Source organism: Pelobates fuscus, chromosome 1 (genome assembly GCF_036172605.1).
Source record: "Pelobates fuscus isolate aPelFus1 chromosome 1, aPelFus1.pri, whole genome shotgun sequence".
NCBI lineage: Eukaryota > Metazoa > Chordata > Amphibia > Anura > Pelobatidae > Pelobates > Pelobates fuscus.
Genome location: NC_086317.1, coordinates 434,430,016 through 434,455,438, shown reverse-complemented (window position 1 = coordinate 434,455,438; position 25,423 = coordinate 434,430,016). Strand labels below are relative to the sequence as shown.

At 42.4% G+C, this 25,423-nt stretch overlaps 1 protein-coding gene across 1 annotated transcript; it reads right to left on the bottom strand.

Moving 5' to 3' along the window:
• Positions 1-293: 293 nt before the first annotated feature.
• HMGB1 (high mobility group box 1) lies at positions 294-12,918 on the bottom strand. Its single transcript, XM_063444875.1, has 5 exons — positions 12,814-12,918; positions 8,480-8,646; positions 3,538-3,683; positions 1,985-2,159; positions 294-907 (listed from the first exon to the last, which is right to left on the bottom strand). The coding sequence occupies exons 2-5, from the start codon at positions 8,627-8,629 to the stop codon at positions 743-745; spliced, it is 636 nt and encodes a 211-aa protein (XP_063300945.1). The 5' UTR covers positions 8,630-8,646; positions 12,814-12,918; the 3' UTR covers positions 294-742.
• Positions 12,919-25,423: the final 12,505 nt, after the last annotated feature.

Below are 25,423 nucleotides of genomic sequence, written 5' to 3'. Positions count from 1 at the left end.
GAAGCTTGGTTTGCTTTTGCGGCTTTGGATTTCTGGCACTGGGACATTGTGCCACCCGATGTGCGATAGATTATGGTAAGTATATCGCTGTAGATCGATTTTTTTGTCCTCTTTCTATTTAGTGGTCCGAGAGCTACATCAGATTGCAACTGCTCGAGTGCTAAGCCACGCCCCCAATAACGTACATCTTTTTGATTTTATTGTTTTTGTATGGCAACTGTTTGTAGTGCATATATAGGTAATTAACTAGGAGAAATGTATAATGTTCTTTGCAGATAAACCAACAATAGTAATTAAAAAAAAAGCTTATTTACTTAGAAGCAATCAGAATGTCAACAAAATATTTGAAACTTTTTTTGCAGTTACAGAGTGGTATTCAGTTAAAACAGAACAACAATTATGATGCGGAAGATGAAAAATAATAAACAACATCCCCATACAAACTATATTTTGTGCTGTGCACCAACATGAACCAGCTTTACATTTCCATGCCAATTTACAACCCCCAAACTGTACTAGGCAAAATTAGTGGCAATTGAAAAGCCACTCAACACAAAGCTATCTAAAGACACATTTGGTAGTGTGTTAACTATACAAAACAAAACAAAAAAAGGACACTGTACAGTTTAAAAACAAATCTTACACAGCCTTATATTTCTTTTTTTTTTTTCTTCCTTAAAAGGAGTGAGTTGTGTACAGGGGGTTAAATGCTATATAATCAAAAAAATGCTTGAATAAGAGTTTATTCATCATCATCCTCTTCCTCCTCATCTTCTTCATCCTCCTCCTCATCATCTTCATCCTCATCATCATCATCGTCATCCTCTTTCTTCTTGCTTTTTTCAGGTTTGGCAGGAGCTTTTTTTGCAAGCTCGGGCTTCCCCTTTGCCCGATAGGCTGCAATATCCTACATAAAAATATATATAAATTGTACTTGTAAAAAATGAATCACACACCTTATGCCGAACACACAATAACAAAATAGGAATGATTTGAGTGATGTTTTAACAGACAATATTGCAAGGTTTTAAAACAGTACTTGCACAGGAATAAAGAATTCTATGACAACCAAAATACCCAAACATCTGTAAACAATTAGGTGAAATTCATTATGCTAAGTGTTTCTAGCAGACACTCTAAACTAAAGAAGGGACAAATCTTGTTCCATGGTTACACAGTGCCACCTTCAGCACAGAACATATTCTCAGAGGTGAACATTTTTATTTATTTTTTTTATCCAACAGATTGTGATAGGATTTTAAAATCCTTATACTGATGCATATAAACTATTACAAGTTACATGCAACTCATTAATGGCTTTTTAGAAATGTCAGTTATAGTTCTGCAATTACACCTGTTAATTAAAGAAACACTATAGGATCAGGAACACAAAAATGTATTCCTGACCCTGTAGTGTTAAAACCACCATTTAGGTGGCTTCCCCCCTCTTAGGGTTAAAACTTAACCTTTTTGCGGCGCGGGTCCGCCGGCACTGGCTCCTCCCTGATCCGCCACTTTGGCTGAGATAATCAGATTTAATGCTCTCAGCCAATCTAATGTGTTCCCATAGGGAAAGCATTGTATTGGCTGAGATCGCCAAAGAGGCGGGGCAGGGCAAAACGCCAGGAAGGCCAATCTGCATCTCGTCATAGAGATGCATTGAATCAATACATCTCTATGAGAAAAGTTCAGTGTCTCCATGCACAGATGCTAAACGGTAGTGCTGCACATTGCACAGCATTACCCCAGGAAGCACCTCCAGTGGCCATCTGAGGATTGGCCACTGAAGGTTTCCCTAGGCTTTAATTAAACACTGCCTTTTCTCTGAAAAGACAGTGTTTGCATGAAAATGCCTGCAGGGACTGACTATACTTACCAGAACAACTATAATGAGCTGTACGTTTTGTGTGCGCAGATGTCAAAAAAGTTGATAATTTCTATAATATTGCAACCTATGGTGCATCTTTGTAGCACAACTATGTACCTTTTCATATTTCTCCTTCAGTTTAGCAGCTTTCCTTTCATATGGTATTTTGTCATCTGAAGCAGTGTTATTCCACATCTCTCCCAATTTCTTTGCAACATCCCCGATTGTCAGACCTGGGTGCTCTCCTTTGATTTTAGGACGAAACTCAGAACAGAACAAGAAGAAAGCAGATCTGCAAAAAAAATTATATTTACATATTAAATGATATGTAGAACTAGTGAGTGAAATTCACTGATGGCTAGTGTGCCATGGCTTGTAATGGTATTGTAATAGTATGACATTTTTAGACATAGCTAGTAGTGCAAGACTTGAAATAGTGTGTACAATATTACTAACTAATATACAAAGCTAAAGTCACACAGACCACTTAATCTCAAAGATGCTGTCCTGCATTTTTAACTGTTAAAAGTAAAACACAGCCATTTTTCAGAAATGGCAATGTTTACACATTCAAGGGTTTAACCCCTTAAGGACACATGACATGTGTGACATGTCATGATTCCCTTTTATTCCAGAAGTTTGGTCCTTAAGGGGTTAAACATTGGTTAACAACAGAGTTTGATTCAGTCATGTGATGTTCGACATCCACCGGTGGAGTGCATAGGAAAGCACAGAATGATCTCCACGCACAGTTTACAATGCACCTCTATTAAAAGCATTGAGTTGGACCAGTGACAAGGAAGCAACATCTTTTCAATTAGGTCACGGAAGGCAAATCGGGCAGCACTTCTGAAAGAGTCATGGAGCTGGAAAAAGGTTAGCAAATCTAATTAGAGATAAGGAATCAAATTCCTTCTAATCCAGACCTGAAATAAAAAAAAAACAGGAAAAATACCCAGGATCAAATTATCCCCTTTTCTTGTGGAATCTTTCTTTTTCATGAAATATTAAATCCAAGATGAACTGATTGTAAAGTAAAAGGGATTTGATTTGGACAAACCAGCTGAAATGAACTTTTGCACAAGTCATACACATATAAATTAATACAATTTAAAAATTCATTGTTTTTTTGTATGGCCATTTTGAGCTTTCACAACTGGTAATTATTGATGTCCCGAACAGTTCGCCGGGAACCGTTCGCCGGCGAACATAGCCGCGAACACGCGCAATGTTCGGTCCGCCCCCTATTCATCATCATTGAGTAAACTATGACCCTGTACCTCACAGTCAGCAGACACATTCCAGCCAATTAGCAGGTGACCCTCCCACCTCCATGACGAATAGGGGGCGGACCGAGCAACCGCGAACACGCTATGTTCGCCAGCGAACTGTTCGGGACATCACTACTGGTAATAAGCTTCAAATCCTAGAATATCTAATTTGAAAATATATCAGCTTTGAAATTATGATGACCATCCTGGACTAAAGTCAATTTACTTGTATAATAAAACTTGTGAAGGCATTTCTACAACTCTCTTTTAGACAGCAGCTGGTCTGTCTAACCTTTGGTGCTACTGGCTACCTCAAAAATTTGCAGATAAAATTTTGTCCCTAGAATATAATCACAGGCTTTATGGTCTCAATAAACAAATATACCAAAAAATACTTACGGTGGTCTCTTTGGTGCATTTGGATCCTTAAACTTCTTTTTTGTTTCTCCTTTTGGAGGTACATAAGTTTTCATTTCTCTTTCGTAACGAACCTTGTCAGCTTTTGCCATGTCTTCAAACTTCCCCTTTTCCTTAGCAGACATTGTCTTCAAAACATAAATTGCTGACAGTTACAGATTTGGTAATATATATATATATATATATATACACTGTATATATATATATATATATATATATACACATACATACATACATACACACTGTTAAAGGTACTGTATTCGTAAACAAAAATGCATATTCTTGACCCCCCTACACCCCACTCCCCAACAGTAAATCTACGGTCACTAAATGTTTTTTTTCCCCTAAATAGTGTAAAAATTTGCTTTAGAAGTACCTTTATTAATCTTTCACCAATGGACATGTTCCAGTGATTCTCTAAGAATCAGTAATCACACATCTTACTGGGCATGCCTGAGCTGAGTGAAGCAATTTGCATTACTAAACACGTGACCACAATGCTTGCCTAAGTCTCTTCGACATCCTCGGCATTCAGACACTAGGAATTAGATACCACATTTGACACACGTTTTCTCACCACATTAGGTATCATATAGTGTCCAAGGTTTATAATAAATAAAAAGAGACAGACAAACTCAAATAACTACAGGGCTTTGTGTTATTGCTCGCTCTCTATCTATGGAGGTTGTTTAACAGGAGCTGGAGGGGAAGGGGTTAACAGCGGGTAGTGAGGTTGGATGATAGGGACTGGCAGGGGAGGTGTTAACAGTGGGTGGGAAGATTTGCAGGGAAAATTGCAGGGGAATGATCTATACACTAAAACTGCTTTATTTAGCGAAGGTAATTTAGGTGACTATAGTGTTCCTTTAACAGTGGGAAGTAAGGTTGGCTGACAGGAAAGGGGCTAACAGTGGGTAGTGAGGTTGGCTGGCAGGGAAGGGGGTTAACAGTGGGTGAGGAGGTTGCCTGACAAGGACTGGCACGGAAGGGGTTAACAATGGGTAGTGAGGATGGCTGACAGAAACTGGTAGGGAAGGGGCTAATAGTGGGTATGGAGGATGGCTAACAGTGACTGTAGGAGAATTTATTACTTGTATTACAGGGAGGTAGAGAGAGGAGCACATATGGGCTTTAGCCTCGTCTCTGTGAGCATTCCTTACACTAGAGAAGACATGCCCCTATTTCCATTGTCTGAAAAGGGTATGTTTCTTTCAAAGACTGGGAATCGGGAACGTGTTGAAATTTGAGTGAGTGAGGGTGACTAAGGAAGTTGGGTTACATTGCTGAAAACAGCAAAACATTTCCCAGCACTGCAGGAAAACTACTCAGAATTTAAAGAAAATAAACTATCCACAGGTATTTAAGCTTATCAGCTTTAATTTAGGTTTAGCTTGTTTAGCTGCCTGGAGTATCCATTTAAGCACTATAAATAACTACAGTAGTAGTGACAGCATACTCCTGGTACTGTCCATCGGATCTGTGTCAAACATCTTTCGAACAATTAGACTAGGGATCGACCGATATTGATTTTTTAGAGCCGATACCGATAATCTGTGAACTTTCAGGCCGATAGCCGATAACTTGCCGATATTCTGTACATTTACCATTTTGAAAAAATAAACTATTTCTAACGGTAAATGCACAAAATATACATGCCACATGTAGTGGATGAAGTGTATTTAGACAGGGGAGCTGTGTGTATTTGTGTAGTGTGTATAGTGAATGCAGTGAGTGTGTGTAGTGTGTATAGTGAATGCATAGTGTGTCTTTGTGTAGTGTGTATAGTGAATGCAGAGTGTGTCTTTGTGTAGTGTGTATAGTGAATGCAGAGTGTGTCTTTGTGTAGTGTGTATAGTGAATGCAGAGTGTGTCTTTGTGTAGTGTGTATAGTGAATGCAGAGTGTGTCTTTGTGTAGTGTGTATAGTGAATGCAGTGTGTATAGTGAATGCAGTGTGTGTTTATGTATGTAATGCAGTGTGTGTTTGTATGTATGTAATGCATTGTGTGTTTGTGTAGTGTGTGTGTATGTAATGCAGTGAGTATTTGTGTAGTGTGTGTGTATGTAATGCAGTGTGTGTTTGTGTATGTATGTAATGCAGTGTGTGTTTGTGTAGTGTATTTATGTATGTAATGCAGTGTGTGTGTGTGTGTGTGTGTGTTTGTGTAGTGATGCATGTAATGCAGTGTGTGTGTGTGTTTGTGTAGTGTGCATGTATGTAATGCAGTGTGTGTAGTGTGTTTGTGTAGTGATGTAATTTGTGTAAAATGGGGGGGGGGGATTTTTTATGTTAATTATTTTTTTTTTATATTTAAAGTGTTTTTTTTTTCTTTTAGTCCCCCCTCCCTGCTTCTTACCAGGGAGGGAGGATATAGTATTCACTGGTGGTCCGGGGGTTTGTTAAGTCCTGGGGGGGTCAGCAGCAAGCGCTGAATTACCTCCCAGCAGCTCCTCCAGCTCCCCAGTGTAAATCTCGCTGCACTTAGTGCCGCACGGAGCGTTGCCATGGTAACCAGTGGCAACGCTCTGCGGCCCTCGCGAGATTTAGACATGGAGTTGCTGGGAGGGTAAGTCAGTGCTTGCTGCCGGCCCCCCCAGGACCGCTGGGCTTGTAATGAGCCCGGCGGTCCTAGGAGGTATTATCGTCAATATCGGTGTCTCTATTGGCCGATACCGATATTGCCAAAAATACAGAATATCGGCCAATTATATCGGTAAAACCGATAATCGGTCGATCCCTAAATTAGACACAAACCAAGAGTTCCCCAAGCCCTTGTCACCTAGCTCTTCACTGTCTATATCGCCAATGTGAAATAGAAATATAAATTTTGAAGAGCATTTATTGGGTCAGTTTTATATCATTACTTGTTTCAGACAAGAGTCAGGGAAAAGGGATAAGTAAACCGAATATTAAAAAACAAGAGATTGACATTTAGCATACTGTAGCGTGTCAGGGTAATGCAGGAACTGGTGAGGACTTTACTCTAACGTGAATCTGTAATGGAAGAAAACTACTCAATCGCTTGCAATCGCTTCCATATACATTAAATACATGTAAATTATAAAGATTTATTCACTTTTTCTCCATTCCATCGCTGGTTCATAAGTGTTACTCTTTGTCTAACACCCACCTTTGGCCATCATCCCACCTCTTCTGTTCTTTTTTGATTTGCCCTGCTGGGCACGCATACGCAAACATGGCAAGTGTAGTCAGTAACATTGTTACGCTAGTTTGGTTGACAACATGCCAGCATCGGAACGGAGTGATGTCACTCTGTTCCTATACTTCCTAACTTCTGTGTTTGCTATCGGAGGAGAGCAGAGGGACCTCCTGTTGGAGGTCTTTCTGCTTTCCCTTGTCAGTCAATGATATGCCAGAGGAAAAGGCTTGTTTTTTTTTACAGTAAGAACAATAAAGATAAGAATTCCCCACCTCAAGAGGTCGTTTTGTCAGATTATGAACAGACTTTTAAACTATGTCTGGATGCTTTTAAAAAAAAAAAAAAAAAAAAAAATATTTAAAGGGACACTCGAGGCACCCAGACCACTTCTGCCCATTGGAGTGGTCTGGGTGCCAACTCCCACTACTCCTAACCCTGCAACTGTAATTATTGCAGTTTTTTTTATAAACTGCACAAATTACATTGCAGGGTTAACTTCTCCTCTAGTGGCTGTCTACTAGACAGCCACTAGAGGGAACTTCCTGATTTCTAGCAAAGATTTTCTTTGCTAGAGCGTCACTGGACGTCCTCACGCTGTGTGAGGACCTCCAGCGTTGCTCATTTCCCCATAGGAAAGCAATGCAAATCTTTTTCAATGCTTTCCTATGGGGAGCGCTAATGCGCATGCGTGGCATTGCCGCGCATGCGCATTAGGTCTCCTCGGCCGGTGGGCGGGATCAGTCTCGCCCACCGGCCGACGGAATCAGAAGGAGGAGACAGCGACGAGGGACATCGTCGCTGCCTCAGGTAAGTGACTGAAGGGGTTTTCACCCCTTCAGTAACAAGAATTGGTGGGTGGGAGGGAGAGGGTACCTCCAGTACGGATTGTTTTCCTGGCACTGGAGTTTCCCTTTAAGGATATAATCGTCAGGGGTAATTGTTTGTAAATGAGTTTGGCTGTCACTTTGGAGTCAATAAGTTTTACATTTCCTCACAATTTGTGGCAATTTTGCTTTAAATATAGGGTTTTGCCTTATTTGTATCAATTGAAGGTATACCGATGTGTCAAAATCTTAAAGGACCACTATAGTCACCCAGACCACTTCAGCTCAATAAAGTGGTCTGGGTGCCAGGTCCCCCAGGTTTTAACCCTGCAGATGTAAACAGCAGTTTCAGAGAAACTGCTATGTTTACATAGCAGGGTTAATCCAGCCTCTAGTGGCTGTCTTCCTGACAGCCGCTAGAGGCGCTTCTGCAACGCTCAATGCGAAAATCGCATTGAGCATGCAGAGCCTCCATAGAAAAGCATTGAGAAATACTTTCCTATGGGCATTTTTAATGCGAGCGCGGCTCCAGTCGGGAGATGACGACGGAAGGGGAGGAGAGGTCACCAGCGCCGAGAGAGCCCAGTGCTGGATAAAGGTTAGTGGCTGAACCCCTTCAGCCCAGTGGGAGGACCCTAAGGATTATATAGGGTCAGGAAAACGAGTTTGTTTGCCTGACACTATAGTGGTCTTTTAATGTGATCTTTTTCAACATATATAACTAATATTAATATTTTGATTTGATCAAATAAGCTTATATTGGATATACAAAAACATTTACTACATTGAGCACTTCAATTTAATCATGATACACAGATGACAAACAGCAATAATAATCAAAATAAATAAGTAAATTATAATCTTGAGAATTACTTGCATTTGTTCACCCAAATCAAATATTTTCTCTTACGTTATCATATATTGCAAAAGCGACTCTTACCTTCCACCTTTCTGAACATTTCTTGGAGAACTCTGAGAAATTTACAGATGCATCTGGGTGCTTTTTCTTGTGTTCTTCTCTGCAAGTTTGCACAAAGTAAGCATAAGAGGACATTTTTCCTCTCGGCTTCTTGGGATCACCTTTACCCATTTTTAATTAATTAGTTTCTGCAACACAATAAAAACATTTAAATAAAATAATCAGTGATTTTTTTTTTTTTTTTATCATAATATAGCCAAGCAACTCAGTTGTAGAATGGGATAATTTCTAAGTGCCCCTTAGAGAATACCAGGTAAATAGTCATGGTGTCCTTAAATGGGGGTGCAAAGGAACTCCTGGTACCATAATCACTTATGGTGCTTAGAGTGATTCTTTAACTTTTCCTCAGAAAATGGATTTTAACAGCAAATAAAGCAAAATCACTAATTTGGGATTCTCACTTCAAGTATAAATATACAGACATTACTTTGTTTTGTTTCCGCTCAAGACAGTTTTATCAGCAAATAGGTTTACTTGAACTTTCCCATTTTATATTTCTGAAGAAAATGTCCCCTAGAGGTGAAAATTTTATGCTTGTATATCCCTTTTGGAATACATCCAAATATTTCCCCAGTTGTTTTTTTTTTTTTGTTTTTTTAAACCTCAGCCCCAGCATTTCTAAAGTACCATTCAATATTTATTCAGTCCTAATGGTTTTAACATATATGTATAGTTTACATTTCACATGTGGTAGACGAATAGGTGTAAATATAGGGAAATATTTATGTGGTGTGTCAGTATTTATGAATGCATGTGTGTAATGGGTCAGTATGTGTGAATAGAGGAGTTTGTTTGATATACTAGTGTGTTTGAATGCAGGTGTCTTTGTGTGAAGTGTCAGACAGTGCCTTGAGTCCCCTGGCACGGTTGCTCCATTCATTGTTAAACCATTTCTGACCAGTTTAATACTAAACAAGGGTCCCAGGTCACCCGCTGCTTGGCTCCTACTGGAGGTTAAAACAGAAATTACATTCATACAAGCAATGCAATCCTTTTAGACATACCCATTCATATAAACATATGGGCTCTCTGGTAACCTGAGAGTGGTCAGCTGACACTGCCAGCCACTTACTACTGCTCAGACTAGTGCTTCCTTATTAGCCCAAGTAGTGCAGATAATGGGCAGCTGGGGACTCTTTTTGGCATTAAAATAAAACTGTTTAACGCTGAATGGAAGGGGCGCGCCAGGGAACTACAGACACTATAACTAGTTCAATGAGATGAAGCAGAAATAATGCCTAGTGTCACATTAAGTACCCCAAAACATGACGAAGGTATACATGTCAGGGTTTGCTGTACTCAGTTGAAGCAGAATAAAAATCTATTTGAAGTAAACGGGCACATACAGGAAGTTACGCGAGTAGTTTTCCCATTTAATATGAGAGATAAATACATTCTTAACTGCCCTTTAAAGAGAGACAAGCACACTACATGCACCTTTCGTGAGTTATGATTTAAGAAGGTCCCTTTTCTTCCTATGACCTGTTGCATATAATGTCAAGAGATCTGCAAAACTAATTTCAGCATAAGCTCCCCCACTCACACAAAACCATTCTTCCACCGGCAGTACAAATACTAATTTGGCTTTTGTACACATGGAATGTACGTGCCATAAAAAGACCTCAAAATGCTTGCTCACAGTACTGTATGAGACAGTCTATGTTGAAGCTATGACAAGCCCTCTTAATGTAATGAAAAACATGAATGAACACGAAGTCTTGCTGTGGCTTCTACTGCCTCCCACAGCACTTTATTCAGGTTATTATGGTTATATGAGCTGCCAGAAATTCAAACTAAATTTTACATTGTAGGCCAAAATATCTGAACTAAAAACACAATTCTCTTAGGGCATTGTTACCCCTGTAGGAATCCCCAACAATTCACAATTATGTACCTAAATGAAAATTAACATCTAATGGTGACCTGTATTACATGTCAAGATTTTGCTAAGCACACTCGTTGGATTCATTCAATCTACGCCAAACTGTAGTGAATTTAAAACTGAATTTATGGAAAAATATCCAAAGCAAGCACTACAGATGGGCTGTAAGGTTTTTTTTTTTCTACATTTTGCAATTCAGTTTTTACAAGCACCTAATGTTTGCGGTAGTATTACAAATGCCTTTATACCTTGTTAAAACTACAGTGAGAAATAAAGTGGGTCTGTCATCTTCTGGGGTCTTTATATGTGGCTCTGTCATCTTCTGGGGTCTTTATATATTTTGGAAAGAGCACTGATGGGGACATCAACACTTGGGAGTTCAGCGGCCCTGGGAATGCCGCTATGCTGAGTATATTTACCTAAAATTGTCCACCCAAGGCATCTCCAGCTTCTTTCTTCAGCTCATGGTGCTAAATACCCCTTATTATACAAACAGACAGTGAGGCACAAGACTATGGCACTGATATCTTGTGAAACCTTTTGAGTGACATTAAATCTCCATAAGGGAGACAATACCGTATTCCTAGATGACATCAGTGACAGCTGGGATATGTGACAAAACTGGACAGAGGTGTGTCTGTGTTTTGTGTGGGAAGTGAGATAAAGTTGCTGATGGTAGCGCATGGTTTGTCCATGCAGAAATAAACCATAAGGCCAAGTAGTCCCTAGTACGTTGTCCTATGATATCTTTTGAGTGCGTTTAGATTTCAATGAAAGTCCAACTCACACTGTAGAGCAGAGCCAATTTAACTTAGATGTTGCGTATCATGGAGAAGCATTGCTATAGCCATGTCTGAGCGTAGTGGGAATGATTCTCCACAACAACCTGAAAGTCAGCCAGCACTTGTGCAAAGCCAGGCAAGTTAAGGGCTGCCAAAAACACATTTGAGATAGTTAAAAGCGTTGCTCATCTCGTCCAACACACGCTTTAAGTTCTTTTTAAAAGAACAAAAGGACATTCTCATTACAAAGCAGTGATGACTTATCTGATGTCACCCCCTATCCTTGTAAAAGGTCTAAGCTAGCACTAGTTATACAGTGAGTCAAATGATGGCGCAGATCCAAAAGAGGTGGCGGTGGAGAGAGAGAGAGTCAACAATGACAGTTTTTCTCCTTCCATCTTGCAACACAAGCTTCTGGATGAAAGAAAGTCCCCGTGAAATGCTGCCAGCCGCCTGTCTGTGTGGATGGTTACAACCCCGGCCGCCTCTTGTTTGCGGGCACTGTGTGACTGCGAATACAGCAACACGGTCTTTATCCCCATTATTACACACTCACAGAGAGAGCTAGAGAGACACACACTAACTGCGGGGCCGAGAAGGGAGGGGGGACTGTGAGCGAGGAGTGAGTGCGCGGCCCCGCGAGCGCTGCCTCGGAACACAGGGAGCGCGCGGCGCCAGCTCTCCCTTCCATTGTGTGTGCGTGCCCGTGCGCGCCCCTCCCATCCCGCGCGCTCCCCCCCTTGTCATTAAAACCTCCATGTTAGAACAGGCTGCTCGCAACCGCCATCTCGGGAGGGGGACACGGACACAGCTGCCGCGGCGGCTCGCGTTCCTTTTACCGGGTCACCGGGCAGCTAATGCAGCCCCGGCCATGGGCAGGAGAGAGAGAGAGCCATATCTATATTAATATAAAGCCGTTATCTCCTCACAGAGTGATGGCCGTTATTATTATTATCTCCCTCAGCTTCCCGTCCTGTCAGCCATGTTACAGCAGCGGAGCCTGAGGTGATTTATCTCTCTCTGCCCAGACCGCCCTGATCCTCACAGCCCTGCCCGGGGCAAACAGCGAGCTCACCGCCCGAGCTACCCTCCATCACCACCAGGGACGGCCCCCGGGGGCCACGGATCTCCTGCCAACCGTCTTAATACTAAAACATAGCTAACTAACTACACCTCATCTATCACATGCCGGCCAACACACTATACACACTGTATATAAATATTATAATAAAAAGTTATTTTATCCTCCACAGACTCTCGTCAGAATAAAACATATTGTGGTGAAAATTGTCTTTTAAGAGAAAAAAAAAATGCAATAAAAAAAAAAAAAATTGAATTATAAAAATTAATTTCTTCTTATAATAAAGCCCGTGCCGGGCACAGTGTGAGCAGATGCCCGGTGTATTTAGTTATAATTAGAGTTATGAGGTTATTTTATTATTTTTTCCTGTCACAATCTGCCCTCATCCTGTTTATTAATCCCCGCTTTCGCCCCAGCTCGGCCCATTAATCTCTCTATCTGCTCGTGGTGGGTTTATTGCCGGCTGTTTGAGGCGCGGTGGCCGCTGGCAGTGCCCGCTGAGCGCCGCTCACCCAGTGGGTACAGGCAGCCCGTGCAGTGTGATACTCACCCAATGCTGAGTCTATGGAGCTCAATGTACTGCAATGGCTGTGAGAGCGAGCGGGATCGATACGCAGCCTCTTCACTCTCCCTATCTGTAACATTACTCTCAGCCCAGCCGGGCCGCCATTGGCTACCGCCAACCCTGCGCCGCTCCCCATTGGACGGCGGGGCTTCATTGTCCTGACCAGCGACCGACGCCGGTTGGTCGGAATGTGGCCGACGTCACGGCGGAGCGAAAGGGCGCGCGGATACGAAGCCGGAGCTGTGTTGCTGTGTGCAGCTCGTGAGAGCTGGGAGCTCCGTGTTTACAGCGAGAGCCGAGCTGGGTCCAGCGCGCTGCCCGCCATGCGGCCCCCGAGGGCCACTCCACCCGGCTGGGACATGGCTCTCCGACCTGCCGTATACTGACAACCCCCTGCTCAGCCTTAACCCGCGGGTGGGAGACCGTTCGGTCACAGCTCCGGTGTGTCTGATGGGTTTGTCTCGTGAACGCGCTTCTTAGCCGAACCCGGTGTCCTGTCAGACTGTGTGTGTCCTGTCAGATGGCGGGATAATAGAGTCCTGTCAGACTGTGTGTGTCCTGTCAGATCCCAGGATAATGGAGTCCTGTCAGACTGTGTGTGTCCTGTCATATCCCGGGATAATGGAGTCCTGTCAGACTGCGTGTGTCCTGTCAGATCCCGGGATAATGGAGTCCTGTCAGACTGTGTGTCCTGTCAGATGGCGGGATAATGGAGTCCTGTCAGACTGTGTGTGTCCTGTCAGATCCCAGGATAATGGAGTCCTGTCAGACTGTGTGTGTCCTGTCATATCCCGGGATAATGGAGTCCTGTCAGACTGCGTGTGTCCTGTCAGATCCCGGGATAATGGAGTCCTGTCAGACTGTGTGTCCTGTCAGATGGCGGGATAATGGAGTCCTGTCAGACTGTGTGTGTCCTGTCAGATGGCGGGATAATGGAGTCCTGTCAGACTGTGTGTGTCCTGTCAGATCCCGGGATAATGGAGTCCTGTCAGACTGTGTGTGTCCTGTCAGATGGCGGGATAATGGAGTCCTGTCAGATCCTGGGATAAAGGAGTCCTGTCAGACTGTGTGTCCTGTCAGATGGCGGGATAACGGAGTCCTGTCAGACTGTGTCCTGTCAGATCCCGGGATAATGGAGTCCTGTCAGACTGTGTGTCCGTCAGATCCCGGGATAATGGAGTCCTGTCAGACTGTGTGTCCTGTCAGATCCCGGGATAATGGAGTCCTGTCAGACTGTGTGTCCTGTCAGATCCCGGGATAATGGAGTCCTGTCAGACTGTGTGTCCTGTCAGATCCCAGGATAGTGGAGTCCTGTCAGACTGTGTGTATCCTGTCAGATGGCGGATAATGGAGTCCTGTCAGACTGTGTGTCCTGTCAGATCCCAGGATAATGGAGTCCTGTCAGACTGTGTGTCCTGTCAGATGGCGGGATAACGGAGTCCTGTCAGACTGTGTCCTGTCAGATCCCGGGATAATGGAGTCCTGTCAGACTGTGTGTCCTGTCAGATCCCAGGATAGTGGAGTCCTGTCAGACTGTGTGTGTCCTGTCAGATCCCGGGATAATGGAGTCCTGTCAGACTGTGTGTCCTGTCAGATCCCAGGATAGTGGAGTCCTGTCAGACTGTGTGTGTCCTGTCAGATGGCGGGATAATGGAGTCCTGTCAGACTGTGTGTGTCCTGTCAGATGGCGGGATAATGGAGTCCTGTCAGACTGTGTGTCCTGTCAGATCCCAGGATAATGGAGTCCTGTCAGACTGTGTGTCCTGTCAGATGGCGGGATAATGGAGTCCTGTCAGACTGTGTGTGTCCTGTCAGATGGCGGGATAATGGAGTCCTGTCAGACTGTGTGTGTCCTGTCAGATGGCGGGATAATGGAGTCCTGTCAGACTGTGTGTCCTGTCAGATCCCAGGATAATGGAGTCCTGTCAGACTGTGTGTCCTGTCAGATGGCGGGATAACGGAGTCCTGTCAGACTGTGTCCTGTCAGATCCCGGGATAATGGAGTCCTGTCAGACTGTGTGTCCGTCAGATCCCGGGATAATGGAGTCCTGTCAGACTGTGTGTCCTGTCAGATCCCGGGATAATGGAGTCCTGTCAGACTGTGTCCTGTCAGATCCCAGGATAGTGGAGTCCTGTCAGACTGTGTGTCCTGTCAGATCCCGGGATAATGGAGTCCTGTCAGACTGTGTGTCCTGTCAGATCCCGGGATAATGGAGTCCTGTCAGACTGTGTGTCCTGTCAGATCCCGGGATAATGGAGTCCTGTCAGATCCTGGGATAAAGGAGTCCTGTCAGACTGTGTGTCCTGTCAGATGGCGGGATAACGGAGTCCTGTCAGACTGTGTCCTGTCAGATCCCGGGATAATGGAGTCCTGTCAGACTGTGTGTCCGTCAGATCCCGGGATAATGGAGTCCTGTCAGACTGTGTGTCCTGTCAGATCCCGGGATAATGGAGTCCTGTCAGACTGTGTCCTGTCAGATCCCAGGATAGTGGAGTCCTGTCAGACTGTGTGTCCTGTCAGATCCCGGGATAATGGAGTCCTGTCAGACTGTGTGTCCTGTCAGATCCCGGGATAATGGAGTCCTGTCAGACTGTGTGTCCTGTCAGATCCCAGGATAGTGGAGTCCTGTCAGACTGTGTGTGTCCTGTCAGATGGCGGGATAATGGAGTCCTGTCAGACTGTGTGTCCTGTCAGATCCCAGGATAATGGAGTCCTGTCAGACTGTGTGTCCTGTCAGATGGCGGGATAACGGAGTCCTGTCAGACTGTGTCCTGTCAGATCCCGGGATAATGGAGTCCTGTCAGACTGTGTGTCCGTCAGATCCCGGGATAATGGAGTCCTGTCAGACTGTGTGTCCTGTCAGATCCCGGGATAATGGAGTCCTGTCAGACTGTGTGTCCTGTCAGATCCCAGGATAGTGGAGTCCTGTCAGACTGTGTGTGTCCTGTCAGATGGCGGGATAATGGAGTCCTGTCAGACTGTGTGTCCTGTCAGATCCCAGGATAATGGAGTCCTGTCAGACTGTGTGTGTCCTGTCATATCCCGGGATAATGGAGTCCTGTCAGACTGCGTGTGTCCTGTCAGATCCCGGGATAATGGAGTCCTGTCAGACTGTGTGTGTCCTGTCAGATGGCGGGTTAAACTTCACAAACTTCACATTCCTCCATCCACCATATAATCCGCCGTGTGCCAGCTCCGGGTAACTGATGGACGGACTGACATACCACTCGCTCCGTGTGATTTACTACAGTGCGGATTGTGAGCAGCTCCTCGCACCGCGCTCTGCTCTCACGGGGGTAGACATGCTCTCTGACTTTAGATATCACCGAGCCCGCAGATTACTGGTTCTTCATGGAGAGCACTCACTGAGTGATATCTGGCACCGAGACACACTGAGTGCAGCCCTGGGCTAGCAGGACATGGTGTCTGTGTGTGACCTGTCCATCGAGCTGGGTAATGTGTGTGGCTGGGTAAGGTGGCAGTCTGTGTATTGGTGTGGCTTTAACAGTCCCTGGCATTTAGAAAAAATACCAAGGAACCAGATTTTAAATTAACTCGTTTAGTTCCTATTTAGCATGCTTCTTTGCAAAAATGGCACTTATGCATCCACATTCGCAAAACGCACATAGAAGATAAAAGCGTGATGATTACCAGATTTTATTGTTAACATGCCAAAGTCATGATTTTATTTAATACAGAAGTTAATTTGCTTATCTTTCTTTAATCTTTAGCAGCAAAGAACGGAATTGTTGGAACATACTCCTGTCATTGTGGATTACCAGAATTACCTACAATGGTCTTACAGTTCTATACCGACCGAGCCATGCCCTTCATGTACTTGGGGGCACTCTTGATAGATATACAAGGGAGTCAATTCAGGAAAATGTCTGATCTTAATTAACCAGAAGAAATGTTTTTTTATAATAACCGCAATAAAGGGTAGTTAATTACTAATAACACTTTGACAATTATCAACTAATGGCATGTGAAGCATGTAACAAATTGATCCACAACTTATCTAGAGGCATTACTAGTTGAGACTAGGAGAGTGTAGGTGTAGTGTCTTCCTAGAAGGGAGGGGTAATAATTATGCGCAAAACTGTATGTGACATGGACGTCCTTGCAATGTACATGGTGCAGCAGAACCGATGAAGCAGTTTTGCAATTAACGAGGTATATAGAGAAACTGTTTCACCTAAGCATCTTTAATAAAATCATGACTGTCATGTTACTACTAAAATCTGGTAACTTTATTAAAAGACACATAAGTTCATATTTGCTGGTTCAAATCTGTGAAATAATGGCAGAAGTAAAATGTAAAGGTGGTCTGAAGTAGAACTTAGTGAAAGTGGATTATCGAGATCAATCCGCACACTTCAGGTCTAAGTCAACAACCAAGAGAGAGAACCTTGGAAGCAAGGGCACCTCTCATAAAATTTGGTGTAAACAAAGAGGTGTAAATTCCATCAGGTGACAGTCTATTTTACTCGTCGTGTAAGAGTGATAGATACTGGATGTTGAAGATTATGAAAAGGTAAAAATAACATGGGGAAAAAAAGTATCCTCAAAGGTCGCTGAACGCAATTGCAACTTATGTGAGAAAACTTGGAAAATGGATTTTAGAGATGTTTTAGTCCAAGAAATTTCAAAGAAAACGCCATCAGTAGTATAAGAGCGAGTGGTGATGTCCAACGCCTGTATATAGGCAAGGCAGCATAACCAGATAATTGTTGCAGAGACAAATCTGCGTTATTTGGTTACAAATCAAAAAAACTGAGAACAATTAAAGTCCTAAGTAAGTAGAGTACCTTTGTTGCAGAGTGTTGCAAATAGAATACGTTGTAGAATTTTACTATGTTCCTATTTATAGTCATAGTAGGCATGGATGTTTAATGGGTTAACAAGAACAGATGGTACTTGCTATGCTGTACAAGGAGAACTCTGGAATACGGTAATTGAGGGTCTTGGCCTTGCATGGCTATGGTTATATTCTTACGTCATTATGGTCATATCTATATAAAATAGTGAACAAAGGACGACCACAAGATTCTTATCCTGCTATCCTCTAACTATGTAGAGTGTAAAACTACCTTCAGGAGTCCAGCAATTAACATCTGCTGTTGAACATCCATTATCCTATAACCTCCTTTGCTGTCTTATTTATATAAGAAGTAAGAATAAACCTGAAGAAACTGCAAGTCAGATTGCATATTAATACTTTTGGCTAATATAGACATATATCAACCTGACGAGCCTTTAACCCAAGAAGATATATACATAATACTTATTTTAATCAACCTGGAAAATACACAGGAAAGCGATTTTATTACAGACCTCAAAGCAAAAGGTGTTTCCCCACTTGTAAATCAAAACCACAATGACCAGCCAAGATCGCTGAACAGTGAAGGTTTACCGTGCAATAAACCAAACGATTATCAAAAGGTCTGATAAGGAAAAAGATGTATGTTAAAGAAACTGAATCCACATGTTCCATGCCCACGATAACGAGCCCATGCTATTCCAGGAATGGGAGTAGGATAGTTGTATTCCTGCAGCCCACCCTGCTGCCAAAAGACCAAGAATCAATTGTCTAACGCCAGGCATGTGCCATGGTCCCCGGACAGCAACCAAGCTAAAAGCCAAGGGTGGCCCTGAACTAGGTGTAATACTTTCGTGAGAAAATTATTTGGAACTCAACCGTAGGTGAAAAATCAAATTGGATACTGTCACTTTAAGAAAATATATTTAAATAAAGAACTTTGGCAGTCTTCTGCAGCAATAATGTTTTAAAATAATGCATGAACAATGGAAATCTTGGTTAAGTATATCTTCACAAGAACATTAGTAATTGGTTGCAATTGAATATAAGGAATGCTTAATTAGCAATATAAAGCAATATATATATTGACTTCAATATAAAGTTGACAAAAGCAGGTGATTCCTGTAGTACAAAGGGACAGTCTTTAACTTTAAGAAATAAACTTTATAACATAAACCTGTCCTGCTAGGCAAAGTAGTTGTAGTCATTAGACTCAATTGTAATTAACAATTAAGTAATTTGACATGATATTAAAAAGAGAGAGCATGGAGAATCCCAGAGGGCAGACTTTAGTATTCCTTATCCTTCAAATATAAATTCAGGTAAGAACTAATTAATAATTACAATCACTGGAGAACTTATCTTTCCTTTCATGAATGATGGGAGTTGAAGAAATATGGTTCCTTGAAGTAAGTGAAGAGAGGCAGGAATCCGAAGTTAAGCCTGTTCCTTGAAGAGAGTGTGGAGTAACGCGTAGCCAGGATCAATGCCAGAGGTTCGGTACACAGGAAATCAGGTTAACAGAATTCTGTAGTGAAGCGGCAACAATGTAGCAAGTAGCGAGAGCACATTAAACCACAAGAGAGAGATTGATTGAGCCCTTTAGATGTGGTCGCGGCTTCCTTTTAAAGGAAAGTGCGTGACATCAGACGCATGGGCGGAGATTGATTGGCGAAACCCGGAAGTCATACGGGTAATGCTGATCGGAATGAAATCAACATGGAGGAGTTCCAAGACCATATGGAGGCACTAGGAGAGAATTGGGAGTCCCATTTGGGTCTAAAAGAAGATCTGACTAGAAACTGAGTCATTTTAGAATGTCGATGGACATCTTCAAAATCGTTGGAAAGGAGTGTGAAGAGAACCAGTGATGATTGATATTTGTAGGTGAAGTAGATTATATGGTATCAGCGATAATGGAGGAAAGGCATAGTGGCCATTGTTGTAGAAAAGCATCCATGGCGAGAGCCTCTGGATCCGCTCTCCCGCTGTAAATGTGGGGACAATGTGAGTTCAAACAGGTCTGTGACTAATGGTCCTCATAGTGATAGCTGCTGAAGGAATACTTTAGGTCCAGTCGTGAATTGCTGGAATTCCAGTCTGCCACCACATTGCACACCCCCAGAATGTACTCTGCCTGAACTGATGTTGGGATCCAGGCAGAATTGCCAAAATTCCTTCATCAGATACGCAAAGACACAGGACTGTGCCCCTCCCAGATGATTTATGTACCATACAGCAGAAATATTGTCCAACTTTGAGAAAATGGAACAATGGGTGGAAGCCCCAAGTAGACTACAAATAGCAAAGGACTCTGTCAGAAGCTTAATGTGAAGGGACTTCTCTTGAGGGGACCGCTAACCACCTGTAGAGGTAGGGCCGCAGCATGTGCCCAAGCTAAGCATACATGTGTCGGATTTGACAAAGTACCAAGTGAGTTCCTAATTGTCGTCACAATTGAGAGCTTGATATCCGAGTAAGACATGCCCAGTCGCAAATGTAAACTCTTGAGATTAGATTGAAGTGGGAAGTAGGTCCATCACTCTGGCCAATTGTCGAATGGTTATGAGAGGTTGAGACAAAAGTGTCGTTAATTCCCTTTTTATAGACTTGGTCTTGACATTGGGTAGATGAAAAGAACCTGTGATTTTGAGTTTATGGCAAATCCCAAAAAATGTCATCAGTTAGGTGGAAACTAGTACCAACCTTTTCTGTTTAATCAGGAAACCCAGATTCTGGAGTAGTGTCACTGTCCAAGAGAGATGACGGTGGAGAGCAACCTGCGACATAATGAACAAGTTTTCTAATCATAGGAACTCTAGTTTGGCGCAGAGGAAAGGCCAAACTGGAGACATTTACGCGGGCAGTGTATATCCTCCATTTCGAATTGTTGATATGCCATTAACGCATTTATCACTGGCTTTACGAAACAGTCTATTAGACACCAAGAACAGATTGCTTGTGAAACCTGACGTAGCATAAGGCACCTCTGCACAGGTTCCATTTTTCTGCAGGGTTTAGATCTCCAGGGTTTTACATTCCTTGTCAGAGGCAGAAAAATCAATCCAATGTGGAGGAGTCATCTGACACCATATCAATATTTATCCCAGAACAGTTTGCAGAATACATTAATCGTTCATCAGAGACGCTAAAGCACTGAAAGAGAGCAATTCTGCCCCCTTACCTTTGTTAGGGAAGAAGGGGGAGGCGTAGGTAAGCTTACTATAAAGGCTTCTGTCTTTGGAGGCTTCTTGGGCCCCGCGATTTTGCCAGGGTCAACTACAGATCAATAAGGTAGAAGTGGGACGATTTATTTTCCTGGAATGCAATATGAATTTCGCAAATGCTTTCAAGCTGTCCAGCAACAGTCAAGGCCCACTCCTGTTCTCATGAGCGACGTGAGCATCAGGAAATGCCGGAACATTATTGCCCTCAACCAAAATGGTAGCCATGCATTAGAGGTGATTGCGGCAAAGAGAGATGGCCACTGTATGCAAAATGGTGTGTTGAAGTGAACATGGCCATATCTAAAAAGTGTGGCGATACTTACCAGCTCCATGCTGAGCAGCTACTCTCTAACTGTGTGACCCGACCGCTCCATGTGGAGATATACTTACCCTTTTTGGCACCTGTGAACAGCATGTCCGCATTCGCCAGTGCCAAGCAGCAGAACTCTGTATTAGACTCTAAGGGCACGTCTTGAAATAGATTTGTGTTAGTTTTTTTTTTTTTTTTATTTCGTATGCAAAACATTAGCAGACATAGAACAGGTTTGAAAAAGAAGTGCATTGTTGCCTACGCAGAGGCACAGTTTGTTATTCTAAGGTAAAGCATAATACATATTTCAGAACAATTCCAGCCTGGATAACGTTAGGTCATTGATAACATCTGATAGGGAACAATATACCCACACAGGGGTAGTAATGCTTGTTTAGTAAGTGGCGTGAGATGCAGAATTGGCACATCAATAGCTTTGCAACATTAGCCTACGCAAAGGCTGAAATCGTATTGAGACCGGTATTGTTTACATATTACCCATATAGGGAAGGGTATGTATGTCTAGTGTTCCTTCTGAAGTTCTGGTACACCTTCTGTTTTGCCATACGCGTGCTGATGGTTAAGCTTGTTGGTAGTGTCGTGGGTTAGGGTGTGTTTTAGATAAAAATTTAAACATTTTCCTCTCCCTTTTTTTTTTCTTTTCTCCTTTCCCTCACCTCTTTCCCTCCCTCCTGTTTTTTGTGTGTGGTTGAGTAGCGTATCGGTTTGTTGTTGTTGTGGGATTATGTTGTGTTGGATCAGTTTTTGTTGGTAACATATTGGGTAACTGGATTCCCACGCATGGGTAGGATTGCACTTGCAAGTAGTGCTAAGTAGCTTATGTCAAGAAAGAAGATTATAAGTGGGTGTAGCACTTATGGCGATTGTCTGCAAAGTGAACTACTTGTCTCCTTAGGGGGAGCCTGTGATGTGGTTAGTGTGTGGGATGGTAGCCATGGTGATGTGAAGCGTGGGTGAGTGTGTGCTTCGGGACTGCGTAGGATTGTGTGTCGTGGCTTGGAATCTGGTATTTGTCTGCGGCTCTCTGTCCGATTTCAGGGGTTGAATTAGGTAAGGGACAGGGGGATCCACTTCCGCGGTTATCTGTGGTCGGTCTGGTTCCGCGTATGAATGGGTATATGAGAAAGGGGGGGCGAATGGGAAGAGTAAGGTGCAGGGAAGAGGGGGAGGGGAGAAGAGAGAGAGAGGGGAAAAAAAAAAAGAGGGGACGAGGGCAGGATAGGAAAGGATCTATCCAATCCAATTGAGCGTTATCCCCGGTCCTTAAATAGATTTGTACTCATGACATCACGCCCATCCTTAAAGGTACCACATCATCTAGGCGACCCTATGCTGTTTGGAATGGACCAATCAGAACACATGAACCTATTTAAAGCCATTTTAGGCCCTCATTTCCCTATTAGAGTTTCTGTATAGTTACACGTTTAGTGCTTCAGTGACTCTCTTGAGATTTCCTGTTATTGACCTTGGCTTTGTGAACTTCTGATGCCCTGACCTGGCTTGTTTTTCGTGTATCAGTATTTTTGTATTCCTGACGTCAGCTACTCCTGACTTTGATTCTGTCTGTTTATACGTTAAAGTGACACTGAAGGCAGCCAAGTTAAGCTTAAATTAAAGCTAAGAAGCTCAAAATACACGTGGTTAGTTTCTCTTCTTTCAATTATGTGTAGTTTTCTTGCAGTACTGTAAAATGTCTTGCAGTGTAAGCCGGCCTCCTTAGCCACCCCCTCTCACATTTCAACATGTTCCCTATTCCCAGTCTCTGAAAGAAACATACACTTTGAAGCCAATGGTGTAAGGGATGTTCACAACACAGACCACACTGCTGCTAGAGCCCATATGTTCTCCTCTTCCTCCATATAATGCAAGTAATAAATTCTCCTCCAGCAACGACCAGCCACCATCCCTACCCACTGTTTACTCTTCCCCTGTCAGTCCATATAAGCCAACCTCACTACACACTGTAGAGAGAGAGAGAGAAAACAAAGCTCTAATAGATATTTGAGTTTTTCTGTCTCTATATAGATATTATAAATATGACACTGTATGATACCTAATGTGGTTTGTAAGTTCTACTTTCTGAATACTGAGGACTCCAAAGAGGCTTGGGCAGGCATTATGGGCCTGTGTTGAGCTAAGTGAAACTTTGGCACGCTCAGGAAGGCATAGAGAATCATTGGAACATGGCCACTGGTGGACAGTCTAGCTGAAATACAGAAAGCAGGGAGAAAACAAAGGTGGAAATGACATGCAATCAGAGGAGAAGCAAAAAGTCTGAGCAAATAAAGAGTAAAACCGATACTTCTAAAACTGATTTTTATTCTATTAAGGGAAAAATCATTTAGTGACAGTAGGTTTACTTTTGGGGGTATGCATTTGTTTACCTATACAGTTCCTTAAAGTCTGGCCACTTGAAGTCCTGGTAATAAGGCTTTTGGTGCCTCCCTTTGTGGGGTTCCTCTTTTTTTGTGTGTGTAAGGGAAATGGCAATTGTGGCAAAAAGGGGGTGGGAGATCATACTACAAGGGGACTTGTGAGAGGGATTGACAGTAGAGAGAGGATTTTCTAAAATGGGGAAAATCACAGAGAAGCTTGCAACAAGGAAGTGGAAAGTTAGAATCAACCTGGATTAATTAAACAGGGTTAAACACAGGGCACAATCAGCCCAATGGTCATATATCACATATCAGAGAGAAAACTGGTCACGGTGTATTAGTGATAAATGCACATCTTATTAAAACCCCAGAATCAAAGACAGATATACGATGGATACGTAGGTGAGGAAGCAGCAGCAAAGAAAGAGAAGTGGCTTAGGGTCACATGATGGGATAAACTGGCATTAGTCAAGAAATGTTGCACCAAGAAATATTTACCACACGTAAAACTAATTTTATTTACAACAACAGAGACATGAATATGTAATGTAAACAATAAAAGTCCAGAATCTATATTGGGAGATATAAGGTAAATACCACTCAAAAGGAAACAGAACACAGCAAAAGTTCCAGATTTAAGTATTTTCTTGTTGAAGAAATCAGCATCAGAGTACTTTTTCTGTAATTAGAATCCATGCGAACATACCACAAAAAGAAAACAGAGCAGAGGATCCAATGGTGCAGTATATTAGGGCAAGTGCAACCCGTAAACCATACAGTTCTGGTAATTGCTTACTCACATTTGTTAGAGCTAAAACCAGCTCTAGTACAGAGTGTGCTCAGTGGTTTTGATCCCCCTTTATATGTATCATGAAGATTTCCAAAGCAGAGTGATGACCACAAGATCCAAAAGATAGAATGCAAAGCAATAGTGCTCTCTGTATATTTTTGACCAGAGATTATAATTTAAAAAAAATCTTACTCACAATTTATAGAGCAGGCAAACTGCTCTGTGAATCAGGCGCAGATGATACAATCTCCACCTAGGATTTTTTATTCCAGTTTCTGCAAGGATGATGAACAGGATGCCAGGTAATACAGATGCTAAACAACAAAGAAAGGTAACAATGGTATATGGCAATAATGAATGTAGTAAAGTAGCCAATAATCTTTTATTATTAAAAAAAGAAAAAACAAATATTATCCACTACCATTTTACCACACAAAGATCATTTCCACTTTATAATGCCATGAGTGGTGAATCATTTGGATAATACTGTGTTTTTAATAAGCCACCTATCTTCAGGTGTGCTGCCCCCTTTTTTGTTTGATTACTTAGCGCTGATCCATTGTTCTTTCTTTTGTGTGTTAAACAATGTTATTGGCTGATGTGTTATGTGGGTAACCCTTACTTGTTTTGTAAACAATTGTTTCTACAATTGTACATTAATTCCTTTTTTTGCTGCTGAAGGAATTAAAGCGATAAGAAAACATGAGCCTTCGTGTCTTTTTAAATAAAATTGTTAAATAGTTGATACTTCAGTAAATAAATACATGTTCTCAGAGGCTGAGATGGAGTAAGCTCAGTTACTGTCAAATAGAAATGTTGCACCTGTTAACATCTGCGTCTACAGAAACTCATATTAATTACAGAACTATGAGGTTTGTTTTGCCACCAACATACAATGGTAGCTCTGCACAGAGCTAATGTATAATTTAGCATGTTCCCTGTTTTTGTTTTGTGTACATGTGTTGTTTGTTTTGTTATATCCTATTAGGATTCTTTACTCAGGCGCTGTCAATTGGACAGGTACCAGTTATTAATGCAGAAAAAGGAATTTT